Here is a 19,615-nt window from a genome sequence, read left to right as displayed (position 1 = left end):
CATAAACATATAGTGCTCGTAGATTAGTATTCTTTGTGGGAATTGGACTATTTTGTTATGTCAAATAATTCTGGAGTTATAGTAAATTGGACCTACATTTCAAGATTCTCCACAAGTTGGTCACTGTGATGTAATTTTACACGTTTCTAGGGATGTGATGTAATTTTACATGTTTTTATTACTGGTCCTTTGATATGTACACATTCAGTTTTGCTTTCATGGTTTTGTCTTCGCATCTAAGTGCTATACTTCCTTTAAAGTGTGATCCATGAAAGCTTAAACATTTATGATTGCTTCCTTTAACAGTCACATGTGCTACTGTTAATACTAATTTGCTTAGCACTTTGCCATTGCTTCACATATTGATTTTGTTATTAATACTTTATCTTTAATGATACTGTAAACTCCTTGGAAACTTAATAAAAATAGGTAATTTTCCTTGTCATATGTTCTTATAGCATTCTTTATTTCATTTAGGTAAGCAAACATTGTTATTGGCAATCAACGCCTAAGCAGATACTTAGAATCTGGAGTTACAGGTTGTAAACTGGAGGAAACAGTAAGGACAAACAAAACTCAAGAAAAAAACCTAAGATAACTGAGCTCTTGTTATTTCAATAAATGTGAACAAACATCTTGATCAATTAGAAATGTATAGTGTGGTACATTCAGAGGGTGCTCTAGTCAGAAACAGTAGGTCCAAGTATGGTCTAGTTATTAATTTAGCTATGAGATTTTGGGCAAGTTACTAAATCTCTGTGTCTTTCAATTTCCTTTTCTTATAAAGTAAGACAGAGTAGATCAGGAATGAGAAGTATGTGACGTGTATAGTTGAAGACCCACCAACATGTGCTCATTACAGCTACTGCTAATCAAGAACTGGCCTCGAGCTTTAGCACCCCTTTCAGTATAGCACTCCTGGTGGTCCCTATAAAGCAGAGCTAGTGCCTGAGACTACGCTGTATCTCATCCCTGGACTCAACTGCTCAAGTTCCTTCCAAACCTAAAAATATTTTATGAGTCAAAAAAAACAAAACCAAAAACCAAAACCAATGAGGTACTCTCCAAATAGTTTTCTGGCCTGGCTTCTTATGGATTGTATAGAAATATTATACACAAGTTGAAAAAAGTCACTAAAATTTTCTATTAAGCTATTAAGAGTTAATATCCATTTTTTAAAAAGTATCAAGAATTAAAATATATTTTGATATTAATACTTCAAACTAAAAATGAGAACAAATAAATATTATGAATGCTGTATTGATTAAATACACTAGACAAGTTTTATCTACTTATCAGCAGGACTATGAAAAATTCCCTCCAAGTATCTATCAAAGACTGAACACACGTACTTTGTTCTAAAAGTATAAAACAAAAGCTTCTATTTACTTACTTGTTGAGAAAACAAACAGTAGAACTGATATAAAAATTGGGGTGTGATAAAGCATACATTCTGAAAAACAAGATTAAATGGAAATAAAAATTAAAAATGGCTAATGATCCAGAAACACAATCTCAGTTAATATGGAAAACAGATGATCTGCCCATAAGAACTTGTCCATATAAAATGGTAAAACAGAAATCCCATTTTATTAAAAAGTCTAAAAGTATCCTAAGCAGCACTGCAAATGTCAGAACAAAATACCATTGACTCATATCATTGCCAAGCAATACCATCATTTTGAACTTATGCTTTCCAATTATTATTCAGTACTTTTCATATACAGTATAAGAAGTAAGTTTCACTTCAACTTTAGGACTAAAATAGCTTTAAAATGCTAAAAAATTTAAAACAATAAATGAAACCATCAAAACATCTTTTGATTTCAATACACTTATGTAACAGCAAAGCTATAATAAGCTAGGAAAAAACCCTGCCACCATCATTCATTAGCAATATTCAATCTGCCTGTGTTCTTTCATTGGCTGGCAGCTACTAATTATAGGTGTATATATACAATAGAGGACACAATGGTGTATTAAATGTCTTGGTACTCAGTGGCTCTTAACGTGAATTCCATAGAATCCCACCTTACCCAAAAGGGTCCAGAGACAGATCAGTAGTACTTCAACATAATTAGTTCCCCTATAACCCTATGTATTTTATTTTATGTATCTAAAAGCCCTATACTGAGTAATTTATACATCTCACTAGACGACCACACGTTCATTCACGGCACAAAAAAATTTAGAACCTCTGCCTGAAAACATCATATTGAAGTTAAATTAGAACATGTTAGTGATTCACCGCTGGCCAAGGTGGCTCAGTTTATGGGAGCAATGTTCCATATACTGAAAGGTTGTGGGTTCAATTCCTGGTCAGGGCACATGCCTAGATTGTGGGTTTGGTCCTAGGTCAGGGGGCATATGAAAGGCAACAGATCAATGTTTCTCTCTTCTTTCTATACTGATGTTTCTCTCCCTCTCTCTCTCCCTCCCTTCCTTTCTCCCTAAAATCAATGGGCATGTCCTCGGGTGAGGATAGAAAAATTAAAAACAAAACAAGAGTATTACTGGTTCAAAACAAAGTAACATCAAAGAAATAAAACTGATCAAGTTCTAATTTGCACAGAATAAAATGTGTCCATCTTTTTTTTTTGTTTTGACAAATTTATACACCTGTGTAACAACCATCTGAATCAAACTATGTAAATTTTCTGTTACACAAAGTTCTCAATATACCTTTCCAGTCAATTCTATAACCTGTACCCTTGACATTAGGCAACCACTGATTAGCTTTCTGTCAGTACAAATTAAATGCATGACTAGTAATCGAAGTATATTCCATAAACTGTTATTTTTACTTATGGAAACAATTTTTCAGAATAGCTTGTATGGTAATAACATTCTTTAAATTAAAGCCTCACATTACTGTCAATAATTAATTCTAAAATAGCTCCATGAAACTCAACTCACCTTATAAAAAAAATACTGTACAAGGGTAGCTATTCTAATATAATAAAAATGACCATGAACAAAAAGCAATTTGGAGAGAAATTTAAATCTAGCTATTGCATAGTCACTGTTTCTTGCAGCTTGTCTTCCTTCTTTACCCATGATTCCTGTAATAAAGGGGACAAAAAGGCAAATTCATTGATAACTGATTAGTATAATCTTCATGATATATCTGTAAATATGTTAATTATAGCAGCTGAACCTGGACTTAGGATCACCATATCCTAATATACAGCAGATAGCAGGTTCCCAGAAGTTTGTTCTAAATCAAATATGTAACCTAATAGTCTAATACGAAGCTACAATATACTAAGCATGTAACATCAATTTTCAAAGATTGAGAACACAATATAAAATACAAAAATAATATTGAAAGTCCAGAATGTAATAAGAATATCAATTACACTAAAAAGCTCGAAGTCCGAGCTAACAGATTTCTAATGGAGAAGATGCTACAAAACAGCTTTAACTTCACTGAACATGAAAATATTGAAATTGAGTAATTTGAGTCTAGCACAAATGAGCATGTTTGACTACTTTAAAATTTTCGTGTGTAACTCAAACAAAACGTGCTTTTAAAAGTATAATATCATCTGAAATAAGTACATAATTGTATTTGATAAATACGAACATACATGCACACCTAATAAACACAGATAACAGTGATGGCCAGAGGGGGGTGGCTGTGGGGGTAGAGGTGGGTCAAGGGGAGAAAAATTGGGACATTTGTAATAGTGTCAACAATAATAATAAAGGAAAAAAGAAAACCCATACTTTTCTCTTTACTTCTGTATTTATATAATAAAATTATTGAGGAAGACAGATCAGAATATGGTTTAAATAGGAAATGACCAATAACTTAAATATAAATAAAATACTAGTATTCTGAATCCCATAAAAATTCTGGACTAGAAAATCAGGATAAAGTTTATAAATTAGAAGTCTATTTGAAATTTTATATTTTATTACAGTCTGGTATAATTTTCTGTCTCTAAAATTGTCTTTAAAATGAGCTGCACAATCTTTAGATTGACAAACATCAATGACATTCAAAAACAAAGATTTAAAACCATGAGGGCAACTCTATGTAATTCAACAAATTTAGAGTTAAAATAAAGTTATTCTATTATTTAGAATTAGAAAAAAAAATTTACTAATGTGGTATTCATGTCCTTGAAAATCTGGAAATATTCTAAATAATCAATTAATTGTAACAGGCTCTGATGGGGATACACTGAGATATATTACCATGTTGCATTCAGTTTTTATTCATGTATTTGACATTGCACTTTAGTCTACAAAAGGAAAATTCAAGATCCCCAAATAATTATACCAATATTAAAGCTCAGGGAAAAAAGAAAATCAATCACCTATGCCAACATGAGCTTCTTGTATCATGCTTACATCATTAGCACCATCACCAACAGCCAATGTTATAGGTTTCTCAGGTGAGATTTTTATCAGTCTTATTACCTGAAACACATACAACTAATTAGTTAATTACGATAAAATTTCAGCTTTCTTAGATTTATATAAAGTCATTTATCCACAATGATTCTGCTAATAGAAAAAAATTAAGTTTATATTAGACAATAGTATGTTCTGGGGTTCAATTTTGGAGGGATGTCTCCACTAAGATGCCAGAAATGTCTTTAAGAAATGACGTTGGTGCCTGGCTAGTGTGGCTCAGTGGATTGAGTGCCAGCCTGTGAACCAAAGGGTCACCAGTTTGATTTCCAGTCAGGGCACATGCCTGGGTTGTGGGCCAGGTCCACAGTATAGGGTGTGCAAGAGGCCACCACACATTGATGTTCCTCTCCTCTCTTTCTCCATCTCTTTACCTCTCTAAAAAAGAATGAATAAAATCTTTAAAAAAAAAAAAAAAAGAAAGAAATGACGTTGGAAAAAAGTATTATCTTAGATTTTATTATGGGAAGCAAGAATCTTTAAATACAGCTTAAATTTGTAAAAAGCTTCATTATAATAATATAGGCATTGTAACAAAATTCCATGGAGCCAAGAAAAATCGAATGTCTAATTTATTAGACTTATATGTGGAAAAAAATCAGTGTTTAAATGTGCATTTCAAAGAATACTGTAAGGATACTGTTTACGAGGGTACAGCCTAAGACCTCAAATTATAAATTTGGAGTTACAAAAAATATACGTATAAGCTTTCACTGGAATCATAGTTGAAACTTAAGTATTTTTTGTATATAGCTTTATAACACAAATTAATTGGCTTTTCAACTTCCTACTGAAGTTCTATTTATTACTTACCAGCCGCTTTCCCCCTATTTTTTTTATACACATCAATATTTATTGATTCCAGAGAGAGAGACACAGAGAGAGGGAAACATCAATGTGTAAGAAACATTGACTGGCTGCCCCCCGCACACACCTCAACTGGGGACCGAACCTGCAACCTAGATATGTGTGCCTTGACCGGGAATTGAACCTGCAACCTTTCGGTGCACGGGAAGACATTCTAACCAACCAAGCCACACTGGTGGGGCAAGTTAATAGCTATTTTTAACAAAGAGAATTAACACTTCACCAGAATGCAAGAATGAGCAGAGATTAATAGAATCACTTGAAGGTGCATGTGAACTGAAGTCTCATATGCTCCCTCAATAGGTAAGTAACTAACTTGTGAAACTAATTATCATAGTTCAAATCTGTGTCTCAGGAAAATCACAGACTGCTAACCATCATAGTCGTTCTAGGTCATTATGAACAGCTGAAACTTTTATATTCACTCTGACAGTTCAAATGGTTTAATGTACATGGTTAAAATTCATAACATGAGAAATGACTAACTCCTAATAGGATTCACATACTGCATGCCACCAAATGGAACTAGTTAAGGCATTAACCTTAAAGAATACTTTTAGATCTATACATCCTTATGGAACTTTTAATAACACAAACATACCTTGGCTTTCTGCAGTGGTGCCATACGACAACACAATACAGCTGAACAATTTCTGCAAACATCCATAAATAGTTTTTCATGCTCCCTGAGTGCAAGAGATAGACTGGTCCCATCCACCACCAGCCCATGCTGAATCACATGATCCTCAGTAATTCTAAAACAGAAAATAATTATATCCTCTGTAAGACACTTTGAAGTCATATTATTTTTACTCAGTAAACAAAAGATTCTTACTACAAGATGGACAATTCATCTACAGACTATTATTATTACAAAACTATTATGTCAGGAACAAACTGAGTTGTATTATCTTGAAATTAAGATTAAGTAGAACTGAGAGTGACTGATATTATGAATAAAACATGATATTCAATTTTACAATGAACTGATAGTTAAGTAACTGTATTTTCTAAATATGAATTGTAACATATAATCTGAGTATATTCTCCCAAATTGTGAGTATAAAGTCTTACAAAAATAAAAACATTATTAGTTTCATTTAGTAAATCCTGATTTTAAAAAATTAAATAAAAAATATTCAGCAGAATTCATGACCTAAATTATGTGTAAGTAGGAAGCAAACAAAGAAATCATAACTGTTCTTGATATTAATTCCTACAATGGACTGGGACTCGAGAGATTCTCTATGGTGAAACATGGATAACACTTCCCTTGTGCGCACATGCTATTGAGTACTACTCAAAGCATGGGCTGAATATTGGCAGCTGGGAAAAACTATTTGTTGCTAGGAAAAGGTAAGAAGCTTGCATCAGTATGTAAATCAGCTACATTACTGAGCACACTATTTTGTTCCACTGTTTCTCCCCACTTTCCTTTCACAGTAAGATTTTTTGATGAAAGAGCAGTGCACAAATTCACATTCTGCTGCGAGCTCCTTTATGGTGTCGAAGGCCAGCAGTCAAAGTAGCACCACACTACATCCACCACAAGTGCAATGCACTGCAGTTCACCACTGGGTTTACAGTGCAGCACACGCTGCCACTAGGAAATATCCCTACAGTTCAATTTTATTTTCCCCCAGCTTTACTGAGATGGGACATATAACACATATAAGTTTAATTCATATTATTATGAAATAATTACCATAAGATTAGTTAACACCTGCGTTCCCTCATGCAATTACCTTTTTCTGTGTGTGGTGATAACATTTATGATCTCCTTACTTACTTAACAACTTTCTGAAATATGACCCAGTACTGTTAATTACAGCCACTAGCTGTACATTAGATCCCCAGAACTTATTCATCTCCTGTATAAGCTGGAAGTCTGTACCCTTTGACCATCATTTCCCCATTTCTCCACATCCTAGCCCCTGGCAACTACCATTCTACTCTCTTTTTCTGTAAGTTTGGCTTTTTTAGATTCCATATACAAGTATTTATCTTTCTCTGACTTATTTCACTTAAGGTAACGCACTCAAGATCCAATCATTTTGTCACAAAAGGCAAGATTTCCTTCTTTTTATGGATGAATGTTTTTTTGTATACAGGGGTGGTCAAAAGTAGGTTTACAGTTGTGAGTACATAAAAAGTTTATTTTTGTATGTGTTTGTTTATTATTAACCTACTTTTGTCAACCCTTGTATATACACATACCACACCTTCTTTACCCATTCACACATCAATGAACACTTAGGTTGTTTCTATTCTTGCCTATTGTAATAATGCTGCAATAAAACATGGGGGTACAGATGTCTTCAAGACAGTGATTTCATTTCCTCTGGATATATGCCCAGAAGTGGGATTGCTGGCCCTGGCTGGTGTGGCTCAGTTGATTAAAGCACCCTTCTGTAGACAGAAAGCTCGGGGGTTTGATTCCTGGTCATAGCACATGCCTAAGCTGTGGGTTCGGACCCCACTTGGGAGGCAACCTATGGCTGCTTCTCACCCCCTATTCCCCCATCTCTGAAATCAATGGGTATGTCCTCGGGTGAGAAGGAAAGGAAAAGGAAAAGGGATTGCTGGATCATATGGTAGTTCTGTTTTTAATTTTTTGAGAAACCTCCATACTATTTTTCCATAGTGGCTGTATGTATTTCCATTTTTAAATGAGAAGTGAGAAAAGTATTAATTGAGCAATAATCTATAAAAACTAAACAATACATTGCTTGATTTGAGACTTGTAACATTAACAAAACTTTTGTAAGTTAAAGTGTGTTTCACAATATGCCTAATCACCATTGTGTTGCACTGCAACTAGACAGTAAACAATTCACTTTTACAATGTAAACTTCTAAAAAACGTATTTTCCTTTTTATTAATTCTCCAATATATGAAATCAGCACCTGCAGTGACTCCCTACCGGGCAAACTTGACTTAGCAACTGGTTCTTTTTCCAGTATGTTCAGCCTAAGCACTCTCTGAGCAGAAGAGGGAGCAGGCAAGGGTGGGACACAGCAGACCAGTTTTTCTAACATGAAATTGGGGTTTTCTCTGGAAAGGCTTCATAAATTGGCATATTATCTCATAATCTATGGGATAATATTTATGAAATGTGGAAAAGCTCTTCACAGGTCTGGCACATAGTAGGTAGCATCTGCTCATCTCTGTAGTCTTATGTTTCAATACTTCCATATCCTCTCCCATCTATTCCATTCTCTGGTGATAACCGCTACCAGTTCTTTGAGCCTCTTAGCTCTGGAAATTTGCATACAATTTGCTTCTTGGTGTTACTCTCTGACCAGTTAACAGTGTATTTCTTAGGAGGCAACACAGTCACAGGTGCTTCCACAGAACTGTGGCTAGGTTAACCTTCCCTCTCCTGTCCACCCACAACTTTGTTCTTGCCTCGGTTATAATTCAGTTGTAATAGGTCTATCACAATATATTACTTCTGTTTTTCCCATAATGTAAGTATTTTGAGAGTCAGCAATACATGAATAAATACCTTATAAGACTGTGTCTTCCAATGTCTAGATAGGAGATACCAAAGCATTTGTGAAAAAATGAATACATAAACTAAAGCTTTCAAAGGTATGGAATTCTTTGTTCTATTCAAGGTTTTTTTTATTTTTATTTTTTAAAATATATTTTATTGATTATGCTATTACAGTTGTCCCATTACCCCCCTTCACTCCCCTCCACCCTGCACACCTTCTCCCACCCACATTCCCCCCCTTTAGTTCATGTCCATGTGTCATAAGTTCTTTAGCTTCTACATTTCCCATACTATTCTTGACCTTGACCGGTCTATTTTCTACCTACCATCTATGCTACTTATTCTCTGTACCTTTTTCCCCCTCTCTTCTCCTCCCACTCCCCTGTTGCTAACCTCCTACAAGATTTTTAGAATATATACTTCCTAAAAGTCTGAAATCAAAATCACATTGACTTATATGATTATCTCAGGAAATATACTCCACCAAAAAGATGGTAGCTCTAAAATAAAATAAAAATCTCATATACCAAAACTAGGATTCATTTTAAAGTATAGTCTTCACTTTGTATCATAGCTTCTGTACAAAAAGGAAAATGAATAATATTCATGATCTTAAAAGGTTCACTACAAGTATAATATGACTTAAAGAATATATTCAAAACTACAAATAACAATTATCTTTAGGTAGCTGTAATATATTACTAACCAGCATAATTTTCTTTATCATTTCCAGCATTTTTTAGATGGACATTACTTTTGTAGCCAGGAATATTTCAGTAGGAATACAGGGGTGTGCAAACATAAGTTTACAATTGTGAGTACACAAAACAGTTTATTCTTGTATTATTATTTATTAATTATTACATCATTTTCTATGCAAACAACTGTAAACCTACTTTTGCCCACCCTTGTATACCTAGTCAGTGATTCCGAAGAATTATTTTGTTTTAAGTTCTCTTTGACATATGGGACTTAAATGTTTAGGCAGTCACAGTGGTGTTCGAAATGCTCCCAACTGTAGTATAATTACCCAGATCAATCACCTTTTTGAACTCAGGCAAATAATCCTCTGAGAATAGTACTGTCTATTTAAAACAATCCACAGATACTTTTTTCTTTAAGAAAACCCAAAGTTATCACCATATCAGTGTGTGTATTAACAAATGTAAATAAAGCACTGAATGTACACTGAAGCTGTGGCATTGTCGTTTGTGTTTCTTTTTCTGCGCTAGTATCACAAGACTGCAAATGGCAGGAAACTGAAGAGACCTAAATATCTGCATATAAGCAACCCTGAGTCTTACATGGTAACACTCCTAAATTTATTGTGGAAAAATTAGACTGCGTTAGATGGGGGCTCTGAAATAAAGTTGATCTGCATATTTAAAAGAAGATTTAGAAAAATAAGAGAATGAATTTAGGGTACAAATATTTATGAAATTATCTTTGAATAGTAGAGTGCAGAGTGATTTCCCAATTTGGCCATGTGAACTGGATGAGGAGCTGCACATATTTTGTATAAAAGGCCTGAAGTAAATATTTCAGTTTTAGGTTTTGTGGGCCGAGAGGCTAAACTGAGGATATTATATAGGTACTTACAGTAATAAAGACAAAAAAATTTTTATTAAGTAAAAAATGTAAAAATAATGGAGTATAATTTAAAAGCAGTACAAAAGTCTACTAATGAGAAGAATGAAAGTCATTTTGAGGGGGGGAGTAACATTTTGCTTAAACTGGGGTTTAATGCTCCCCATCAAAATCAATTGCAAATGTCCATCTTTTAATGCTGATTTTGTAATGACATTTTACATTTTAATACAACAGAACAATCTGCAATGAGATTTTATATTTCACTTTGAATGTCTTTTTAAACAGGTAGTAAATTAAAGTGTAACTGAATAATACAATGCTCTGCATCTAATTTGATAAAATAACAAATACTCCACTGTGCTTTAAAAGGTCATTTTTCTTGTTTGGAGCTGATAAGTAAATACCGATAACTAATATATAGTAAATTGTCCTATGTGTGGTGCTCAAGACACTACAGAGTTGTAATTGTGTCACTGTGACTTGAAGTATATCAAGCAACAGTGCAACATTTTCAGAGAAATGAAAAAAGTGCTTCATAAGTTCTCTGCTGTAACTACTCAACTGCTCTGCTTCAGAGCAAAAGGCTTCATTGATGACACATAAGTAAATGAATGTGGCTGTGTTCCAGTAAAAGTTTCTTCACAGGCAAACTTTATTTATAGATAAAGACACTACAAAGAAAGAAAACTATAGGCCAATATCTCTGATGAATAAAATATGATAATTTTCACATGAAATATTATTTTTAGATTCTTTTTCATCCATGAAATAATGTAAAAATTATTTTGAGCTCATAGGCTATAAAAAATAGGCAGTGGGCCATAGTTTGCTTACTTCTGAAAATTCAATGATTCACATAATTATATTCTTACCTTCTGGCAAGCTGTCTCAACTGTTCAGCACATTCGCTGTCTGATTTCTGGTTTATAAGTTCAAGGATATTCATGGTTCTGTGGAAATGTCCACATGATAAACTCACACTAACAGCTGTTTCATGTTTATCTCCAGTAAGTACCCAAACTTTGATACCAGCCATTCTCAATGCTTCAATAGTTTCTCGAACTTTATCTTGTAGTCTAAAAATAAAAGAAACAATTAGCAGTAAGAAATACTTTTCTGATTGTATTTTAAGTATAAATCAAACAGTATAAGTAAGGTAAATTCTAGACTTCTTGACCTAGGAATTGTTATAGTAATTTAGTTCAGTACTATAACTGAAATTTTTTCCCATTAAGGAAGAAACAGAAATAACCAAATCAGTGATCATCTATGTAACATAAAAAAATTTCCAACCTCATATTTTAAGAGTATATTTTCAAAGATGACTTTTACAGAACCAAGTATATGATGTACATAAACTATTTTATAAGAAAGTCTTACATTTCAAATTATAAGATTTTTCTTTTTGATAAGGAAATCTCTTAGATCAGCAGTTCAAAAATTAGACTTGTGAATACCCATAGATCTAAGAGACAGAGAAAAATATAACAGAATTCATAGAATTCAATTTAATTTACATAACTCAAGAAATTAAAACATACATTGAGATTGATACTGGGAAAAAAGATAGGGAATAAATGGACCTCAAGGAATTCACAGGCTAATAGAGAAGAAAATCTTCAAACAAATAGTTTTAATATACCACCACAAGGACAACACAGATCTACAAAATACAGAGACTTCACAGAAAAAGCCTTTTAAATCCTGTTAGAAGTAAGGAAAGGTCTTACTGGAGTGGAATAATATTTGAAATATACTTTATAACTAGTTATTCAAAAATGGGTAGCCTTGCCAAGGAACAAAGCCGTAAAATAGAATAGTTTTAACTTAGCTGTTGTTCAGAGAACTACAGTCGGTTTGGGACTACTGAAGTATAAAGTGGAAGGACACAGTGGGGGACGGAGAGGCTTGAGAACTAAGCAAGTGCTTCAAGTCTTTGTATGGCACACACTGAGGAGTATTCTAAAATTTCGTCTACAGGCAAAATTATACATCTTTCATCTATTTCAGAGACTTGGCTAGAAGAAAAATTATACATACTCAACTGGAAGAAAAGGCTTTAACTCTCTTTTGATTTTTAAATATATTAAGTTATTATAGCATGTTAATAAGTGAAACTTATGTCAGAAATCAGAAACAGCTAAAAAAGTTCTTATGAGAGAAAAATGATATTGCCCATTTCCCTGATACTTGCCTGTCTTCTACTGCTGTAGCTCCAAGTAATATCAGGTCTTTCTCTATGAACTGGAAGACATTTGCCAACTTCTCTTCCCGTTGCTGCAAGGCAGTCCTGGCTTCAAACAGGCGCCTGTCCATTACCTCATACTCTTTAGATGTCAACTGTCTATAGGCCATGCACAGAGTTCTTAGCCCTTTCTGAAACAGGAAAAGTAAAGACAAAAATTAAATGAAAACAACTAAGATGGAATCAAGAAGTCATTGAAATAAAACTGAAGAACCCATTACTAAAAGTCAATTACAAATAATTTAAAAAGTGCTATCATCTAATGATAGAAAATAAGTGTCACAAAGTCCTAGTGATAGGAGCTATGGCACATATATTATCATAAGTCTTTCAATTTCTGATGAGTTCTTAAAACGTCCTCAAAACAATTCCGGTTATTGAATTGTAGAATATTAGAGAACAGATAGGATCACATGATTATCTTTTCTGTGGTTATTAAACCTGGAAATCCAGGGAGTCCCACAATGGTGCCTTCACAACTGTCAAGCCCCAGGTTCTCCTTTCCTGTTTTAACCATTACAAATCCTCTCCACCTATTTCAAAACAATTTTTTAAGCAGAGGGAACCATAATTTCCTGAGGGTTTATGGTATGACATATTTGAAATAAAGAAGTCTGCAAAGTGGGCACTACCAAACAATACTTTCTAGAGCCACTGAATGATTTTAAACTGCACCACTACATCTTCACTGGTGAACTGGAATTACACAAAATTTAAAATTATATATTGGATTTTCTGATCCTACTGGGTTCAAGTTTTTATGGTGTTGATATGTGAAAGTTAGTATTTAAATCCAGAAGTGTATTTTAAAAGTTTCTTTTCTTGCTATATGTTTTCCTTAGAAAAACCCAAATTAAATGTTCTAGTAACAGAACTTGGAAAGGGAGATTTTAAAGTATTATGTAACGGTGTTTAGCAGATTTCTAAAAAGTGGCATTCCTTGACTTACAAATGACCCACACCTGTAAATTTTATAACTGTTTCTCTTAAATAAAAGTTAAGGGACTATGAGGTTTATTAACATATGAACTTAATTAGTTCATTCTACACCAAACATTTATTGGGTGCCAACTGCATGCTGGCACTGTTCTGAATATTGATATGACAGTCAGATGGAACATGTCTTTGTTCCATGCATATCACAGTGTGGCAGGTGAATCAGGTCATCAACAATTAGGGGACCATATTGCAAAATATGGAAAAAAAGAAATATTGGGAGTAATGGGAAAAACGAAACCACAGGTGAAGGAAGCAGCAGAGCAGAGATGAGTATATGGCATACATTTACAGAAATGCAGCAAAAATGAGAGATCATGAGGTCCTAAGACTGAGAGCTGCTTAATAATTTTCCTGTTCTACATAACTTGCATACTTTGTTTCTGAAAGATTCTCCTACATTCTTTCATTGAGACACATAATTCATATACCATAAAATTCATTCCTTTAAAAAGAATATTTCAGTAGTTTTCAGTGAATTCAAAGAGTTGTATAATTATCTTTAGTAATTAATTCCAGGACATTTTCATCACAGCCAAAGGAACCCCACATCCACTAGCAGACATTACCCCTTCTCCCCCTCCTCCCAACTCTGGCAACCACTATGAGTTTGCTTATTTCTATATTAATGGACTCTGTGGCCTTTTATGACTAGCTTCTTTCACTCAGTGTAATCTTTTCAAGGTTCATTTGTATTGTAGGTTATATCAGTACTTTATTTCTTTCAATGGCCAAATAACAGTCCACTATATGAATATGACACACTGTTTAATCCATTCATCAGATAATGGACATTTGGGTGTTTCCATTCTTTTGCCATGCTGCTGAGGGGTAATGCTGCTGAGAACAGTTGTGTACAAGTTTTTGTGTAGCTATATGTTGTCAGTTCTCTCAGGTGTATACCTAGGAGTGGAATTGCTGGGTCACGTATTATACTCCATGTTGTGTGAGAAACTGCCAAGCCATTTTCTAAAATAGCTGTATCATTTAAATTCCCACCACCAATGTATGAGGGTTCAGTGTCTCCACATCCTTGAATTCCTCTGTGTTCTTTCAATAACTCTCTCCACTTTTTTATATAGTAATGTGAGTGGTCCTTGCAGCTACAAGTGCCCTGAGTATAATATGTTCAAAGAGAAGACACATTTTAGCAGGTTAAAGTTAATTTTTAACCAAATGGGGAGCCAACACATAATTCTACAATTTTTGAAAAATTAATGCAAAAAAACCTCCAAATCTCTCAAATACACATATATTATATGCACACACATACATATATATGTATTTATGTACCTTTCAGAGCTTTTATTTTTTTTTTATTTTTTTTATTTTTTTTAAAGATTTTATTTATTTATTTTTAGAGAGGGAAGGGAGGGAGAGAGAGAGAGAGAGAGAGAGAAACATCAATGTGCGGTTGCTGGGGGTTCTGGCCTGCAACCCAGGAATGTACCCTGGCTGGGAATCGAACCTGGGACACTTTGGTTCCCAGCCCGCGCTCAATCCACTGAGCTATGCCAGCCAGGGCTCAGAGCTTTTAAATCATAGAAATTTGCACTCACCAAAGCAAATTCATCTACATGAATTCTGGTTTTTTCTACTTCTCCACCTATACAGTTAGGGAGAATTGATGATTCAGCTCCTTTAGCAAATAAAAACTTCTCACCTAAAAAGAAAAATGAGTTATCAAGTTCTTAATATTAGATAAATAAAAATTCATAAAAGTTTAGGTTGGTTACCTGAAGGTGCCTGCACAATTACACTCATTCTCCTACGATCTGAATCAAATTCCAGAATATGAAGCAGTTTGTACCTAATGAAAAAAGAGATAAGATGGAACTTTACTTTTTTGAATAACATTAAGTAAGTATTTAGAAAGAATCCCTACAAAAGATAAAAGTGGTTAATTTAGAACACAAAATTAACCTCAACTACATTTTCAAGATGGCTGGTTATAGAAATAGAAGGAAGTAATATTTACTGAGTACTTACCAAATGCCCTGTACTTTACTTTCCTGTGCTCTTTAATACCCATGAGAACCAGAGGAGGTAGGTCTTACCTCATTTTACAAATGAGGACTATTAAACTCAGACAGATCAAGTAATTTGCCTGAAGTCAAATAAACTTGTAAGTGGCAGAGCAAGGACTGAAATCCAGATATGCCCAGTTCCACGTCTTTCTCACTAAAAAAGGTGACTGATTCTCAACTCTTTCTTCTGCTCAGACACACCTGAGAAATACATCACACTCACATGAGTAACAGAGGCTCACTACAGCAGTGATTCTGAACCTGGGACAGAATATATCTATAGGGGTAGGGAACAAATGCCTTTCTAAGGAGCTGTAAAAGAATCTGTGTGGATGGGTTAGGTGTGGATTAAAAAATATCCTGGAGGAATTTATACAACGATGTACATATACAATGCTGAAAAACACTGACTGGAATGATGGTTTATAAGCTGACAGAATGAGCTAGACGGGCTCCCACATGAAAGCAGCCAAAGAGTAAGCCCTACTTAGTTCATAAAAGCATACTTTGAAAATGCACAGCTATAGTTGAGATGACCGAAATGGATAAAACCATGAAAGAAAGATCCAAATGTAGTAAGAATGGTCAAATTTATCATACAATGGAAACAAGATAGCTTTCTCTTAATGTTTAAAAGATAAAATAATAGAAAATGTAAGAAAGTTTTTCTTTATTAGCAAGAAACTTAGGAAACTCATTATCCAGGAGTGTGTAAAAATAAACATATAAATTCAAGAACCATTAAGCTAAAATACAGATGAAAGTTTCAGAACAGATACTGTTATCACTATGATGAGACATAATGTAATAACAACATCATTTTAGTGCTGGGTCAGTAAACTTTTTCTATAAAAGGCCAGACAATAAGTATTTTAGGTTCTGTATGACATACGTGGTTGCTGTTGCATATTCTTCTTCTTCTTCATACAACCCTTGAAAAATGTAGTAATTTGTGGACTGTACAGAAACAGGCTATAGAGCAGATATGGCCTGTGGGGCCCAATTTACCTGTATCTGTTCTATAATAAATGCTTGGTATATAGAAAATTACAATATAGAAAAAAAATTACCGTTCCAGTTTTCCAAGTGTTTTAACTTCCATAGTTTCTTCAGAACTGCCAATAAATACAATGCCCATTCTAGGAATTAAAAGGAGAAAATATAAAAATTTAAGGAATTATTATTTTTATTTCACAATACATCATTCTAACTTAGCTTGAATAAAAATATTTAAAACATAAGTTTAAGATGTATTTTGAAATATTTCCTTTCAATATGGCATTATTTTTAAGAACCTGAAGGATCCGAGTAGGTCCAAAACAATATACACGCATATATTCTCACAACTTGTATTATTCATACTTGATAATAACCAGATTTTTAAGAGATCACTTCAAACATGACTCTATTGCAAGCTTAACAAAATTAATGACGCATTTCAAATTCTCCTTAAAAATTTAAATTATAATTCTACCTTTATGTGTTTATGAATTTTGTCTGACAATTTAATACTCTAATATTTTCACATTTTTACTTAAAAGGTAAGTAAATTTTCACATTTTTCCACTGATCTGGAAATCAGACTAACCTACCTTGCAGCAGCTTCCACTAGAGCCTTTTCATCTGGTGAAGATGCATAGTATTCCAGCTGGGAGGGTGCAAGGTTGGACTGCCAGGGACCATCACCAATGCCATCAGTTTGAACATTACTAATTTGTACAGTGTGACAGAGACTAACTGCTTTAAAGAAGAGATCGTGTTCTTTAATCTGTAGAAACATAATTAATATTCACACCATAAATACTATTCCCAAATAACATTTAGGAAACCAGAAACAGAGATCTAAAAAGTACGAATAAATACAGTTAATAATTTGGTGACCTAAGATCTAAAATAACAATGCTACAATCTTGAATTGCCTAAGTAACCGCTGTCTGCTTCTGACTTTAAAGAGTGAAGTGTCACATTTGCTTATGACTCCCAATTTTTTAGGAGGCATAACCAAGTTGTAAGTTAAAATGAAACCTCTTTTGTTGAAGAAGTGAGGTCTCAGAAAGTATTAAATAAATTTAAACTCTATTTTCTAGCAAAGTCTTCTTCACTTCAAGGCAGTAAGGACTTTCCTTAACTTAGTTCTATTTAAATACTGACAGAACTGATGCAAACACATGTGAAGTGACAAGTTAAAATGGGCTCTCACTATAAATTCTCAGTATTAGATCAAAGGATATACATTTCAAATACCTATTTCTTGCTCCACTCATACAAAGACTACCATTTCCAACGACATTCCTACTTATTAACTCAAACTTGCTTACCAGTTCAGTTTCACTTTCAGGACTGGCTCTAAAGGAAGAACTGGATGTAATGTGGGGCAAGTTGTTCAGATGGGAAAAACTACTAAGATAACTCAAACTTCCTTCTGCAGAGTCTGGTGTTGGTCCTTCGGATACAAGTCTGCCATTAATTTCTTGGTATTTTATGCCGTTAATTGAACATTCCCGAAACTGCATCTCATTTTCTGTCAGTGTGCCAGTTTTATCTGTAAACACATACTCCACCTAGAGATAGAAAACAAAAAAACCCCAAACCTTTGTGTTCATAGTCCTATGTTAAACAAAAACAGTAGGTCTCTATTTCCTTAAGTCTATTTCCACAATTAGTAATACGAATACAGTCAAGATAATGCCAATAAATGAATATTTATTAAATCCAAAATTGTAATATAACAACATTGGGGGGGTCTGTGGGGAGGCAAAATGGGTATGGGTCAGGGTATGTGTGTGAAAGAAATAGTGTGAGAGTTTTGTCTTTATGTTGCATAGAAATAATTTCTAAAATGTAAAAATCTAAAAGCGATACTATATAGAAATAGGGTACCAGATAATGGAAGAAACAGCTTTAAAATTTAAAAATGGTAAACAAAATTAGGTATGGAGCTAAGTAGGGCTGTTTTTTGGTATAAGCCTTGTAGTATTTTCTTTTTTACTAGTTTTTTGTACATGTATTGTTTTGATAAAAATAACAAATCAGACAAATAAATTAAAAGGATCATTTACCTGCCCAAGCTCTTCATTCAGATCTGAAGTATTGACTTGAGCTTTCTGATCTGATTCTTCATGATAGAGATCAAGATCCCAACCAATAAAAAATGATCCAAGAAATTTCTGCATTTCTACTGTCACGTATAATGAAATTGGAATGATGAAATTGTAGAGTACCAAAAAGGCAAGGAAGTCTGAAATAAATCTCAGAATCTGGAGGAAAAACATGATTGTTTGATAAGTGAAAATATGAGAGTATGCCCACAATTATATTGTAGAAAATTATCAGAAAGTTGCATGTCTAAACAAACCATTAACTATATTTTGAAGCAGAATACTCTCAAGAATTAAAATTCATCTTTTAAATTTTTTTTAACATATTTCCTTGGTAGTTTTATTGTTCATTAGACTCTTAAACAAAGTAAAAGGGAATAAAATTTAAACTCAAATCACTTAATTTCTTACTTTTCAGAAGCTAACAAAAAGCCTGGTGTGACCGAAACTGCTTTTGGCAAATTTTTAATTATAATCTCTGGAATATGCTTACCATTCTACTTCTACTCTTCAAAATTACAGATAACTAAAAATTGACTGTAATTTTTAAAAATTAAAAAATAGTTGCCAGGCTAGAACTGCTAGAATTTATAATTCTTAGAATTCCAGGTCACACAGGAACAGCCTATTTCAATGGCACAACAAAACCAAATGTTAACACCCATTCTGGGAAAGTAACTGCAAATGTGATTATCTGCTGTGTGGTCTGAGATTCGAACCTGTATTTCAATATTTCTATTTTAATCTGAAGTGAAATTTGGAGAACTAGTTTCTAAAATTCTAGGTTAAATTCTGTTGGTAGCCCACATTTAATCAGTTTAAAACTCTGCATAACATGATTTGTGTATTACTTCATACCATCATCAATTGA

At 33.6% G+C, this 19,615-nt stretch overlaps 1 protein-coding gene across 5 annotated transcripts in view; it reads right to left on the bottom strand.

The window, feature by feature from the left end:
- Positions 1–19,615, bottom strand: part of ATP11B (ATPase phospholipid transporting 11B (putative)) — a 102,157-nt gene that overhangs the window by 31,472 nt on the left and 51,070 nt on the right. For 4 of the 5 annotated variants that reach the window (XR_003683865.2, XM_036017740.1, XM_036017739.1 and 1 more), the window contains exons 12-23: positions 18,706–18,903; positions 17,965–18,207; positions 17,239–17,414; positions 16,717–16,785; positions 15,356–15,429; positions 15,179–15,282; positions 12,573–12,754; positions 11,251–11,454; positions 5,891–6,044; positions 4,326–4,428; positions 2,917–3,062; positions 1,394–1,453 (exon numbers count right to left, since the gene is read on the bottom strand). Coding sequence is in view for 4 of the 5 variants with exons in the window: in XM_036017740.1 (XP_035873633.1) it covers positions 1,394–1,453; positions 2,917–3,062; positions 4,326–4,428; positions 5,891–6,044; positions 11,251–11,454; positions 12,573–12,754; positions 15,179–15,282; positions 15,356–15,429; positions 16,717–16,785; positions 17,239–17,414; positions 17,965–18,207; positions 18,706–18,903 (1,713 nt within the window). In the remaining variant the exon portion in view is untranslated. The remainder of the gene's footprint in view (positions 1–1,393; positions 1,454–2,916; positions 3,063–4,325; positions 4,429–5,890; positions 6,045–11,250; positions 11,455–12,572; positions 12,755–15,178; positions 15,283–15,355; positions 15,430–16,716; positions 16,786–17,238; positions 17,415–17,964; positions 18,208–18,705; positions 18,904–19,615) is intronic. The other variant, XM_036017741.1, reaches the window with a different exon arrangement.

This window comes from Phyllostomus discolor, chromosome 2 (genome assembly GCF_004126475.2).
Source record: "Phyllostomus discolor isolate MPI-MPIP mPhyDis1 chromosome 2, mPhyDis1.pri.v3, whole genome shotgun sequence".
Lineage (NCBI taxonomy): Eukaryota > Metazoa > Chordata > Mammalia > Chiroptera > Phyllostomidae > Phyllostomus > Phyllostomus discolor.
Note: the sequence above shows the minus strand (reverse complement) of the source record. Positions and strands in the feature narration are given on the sequence as shown.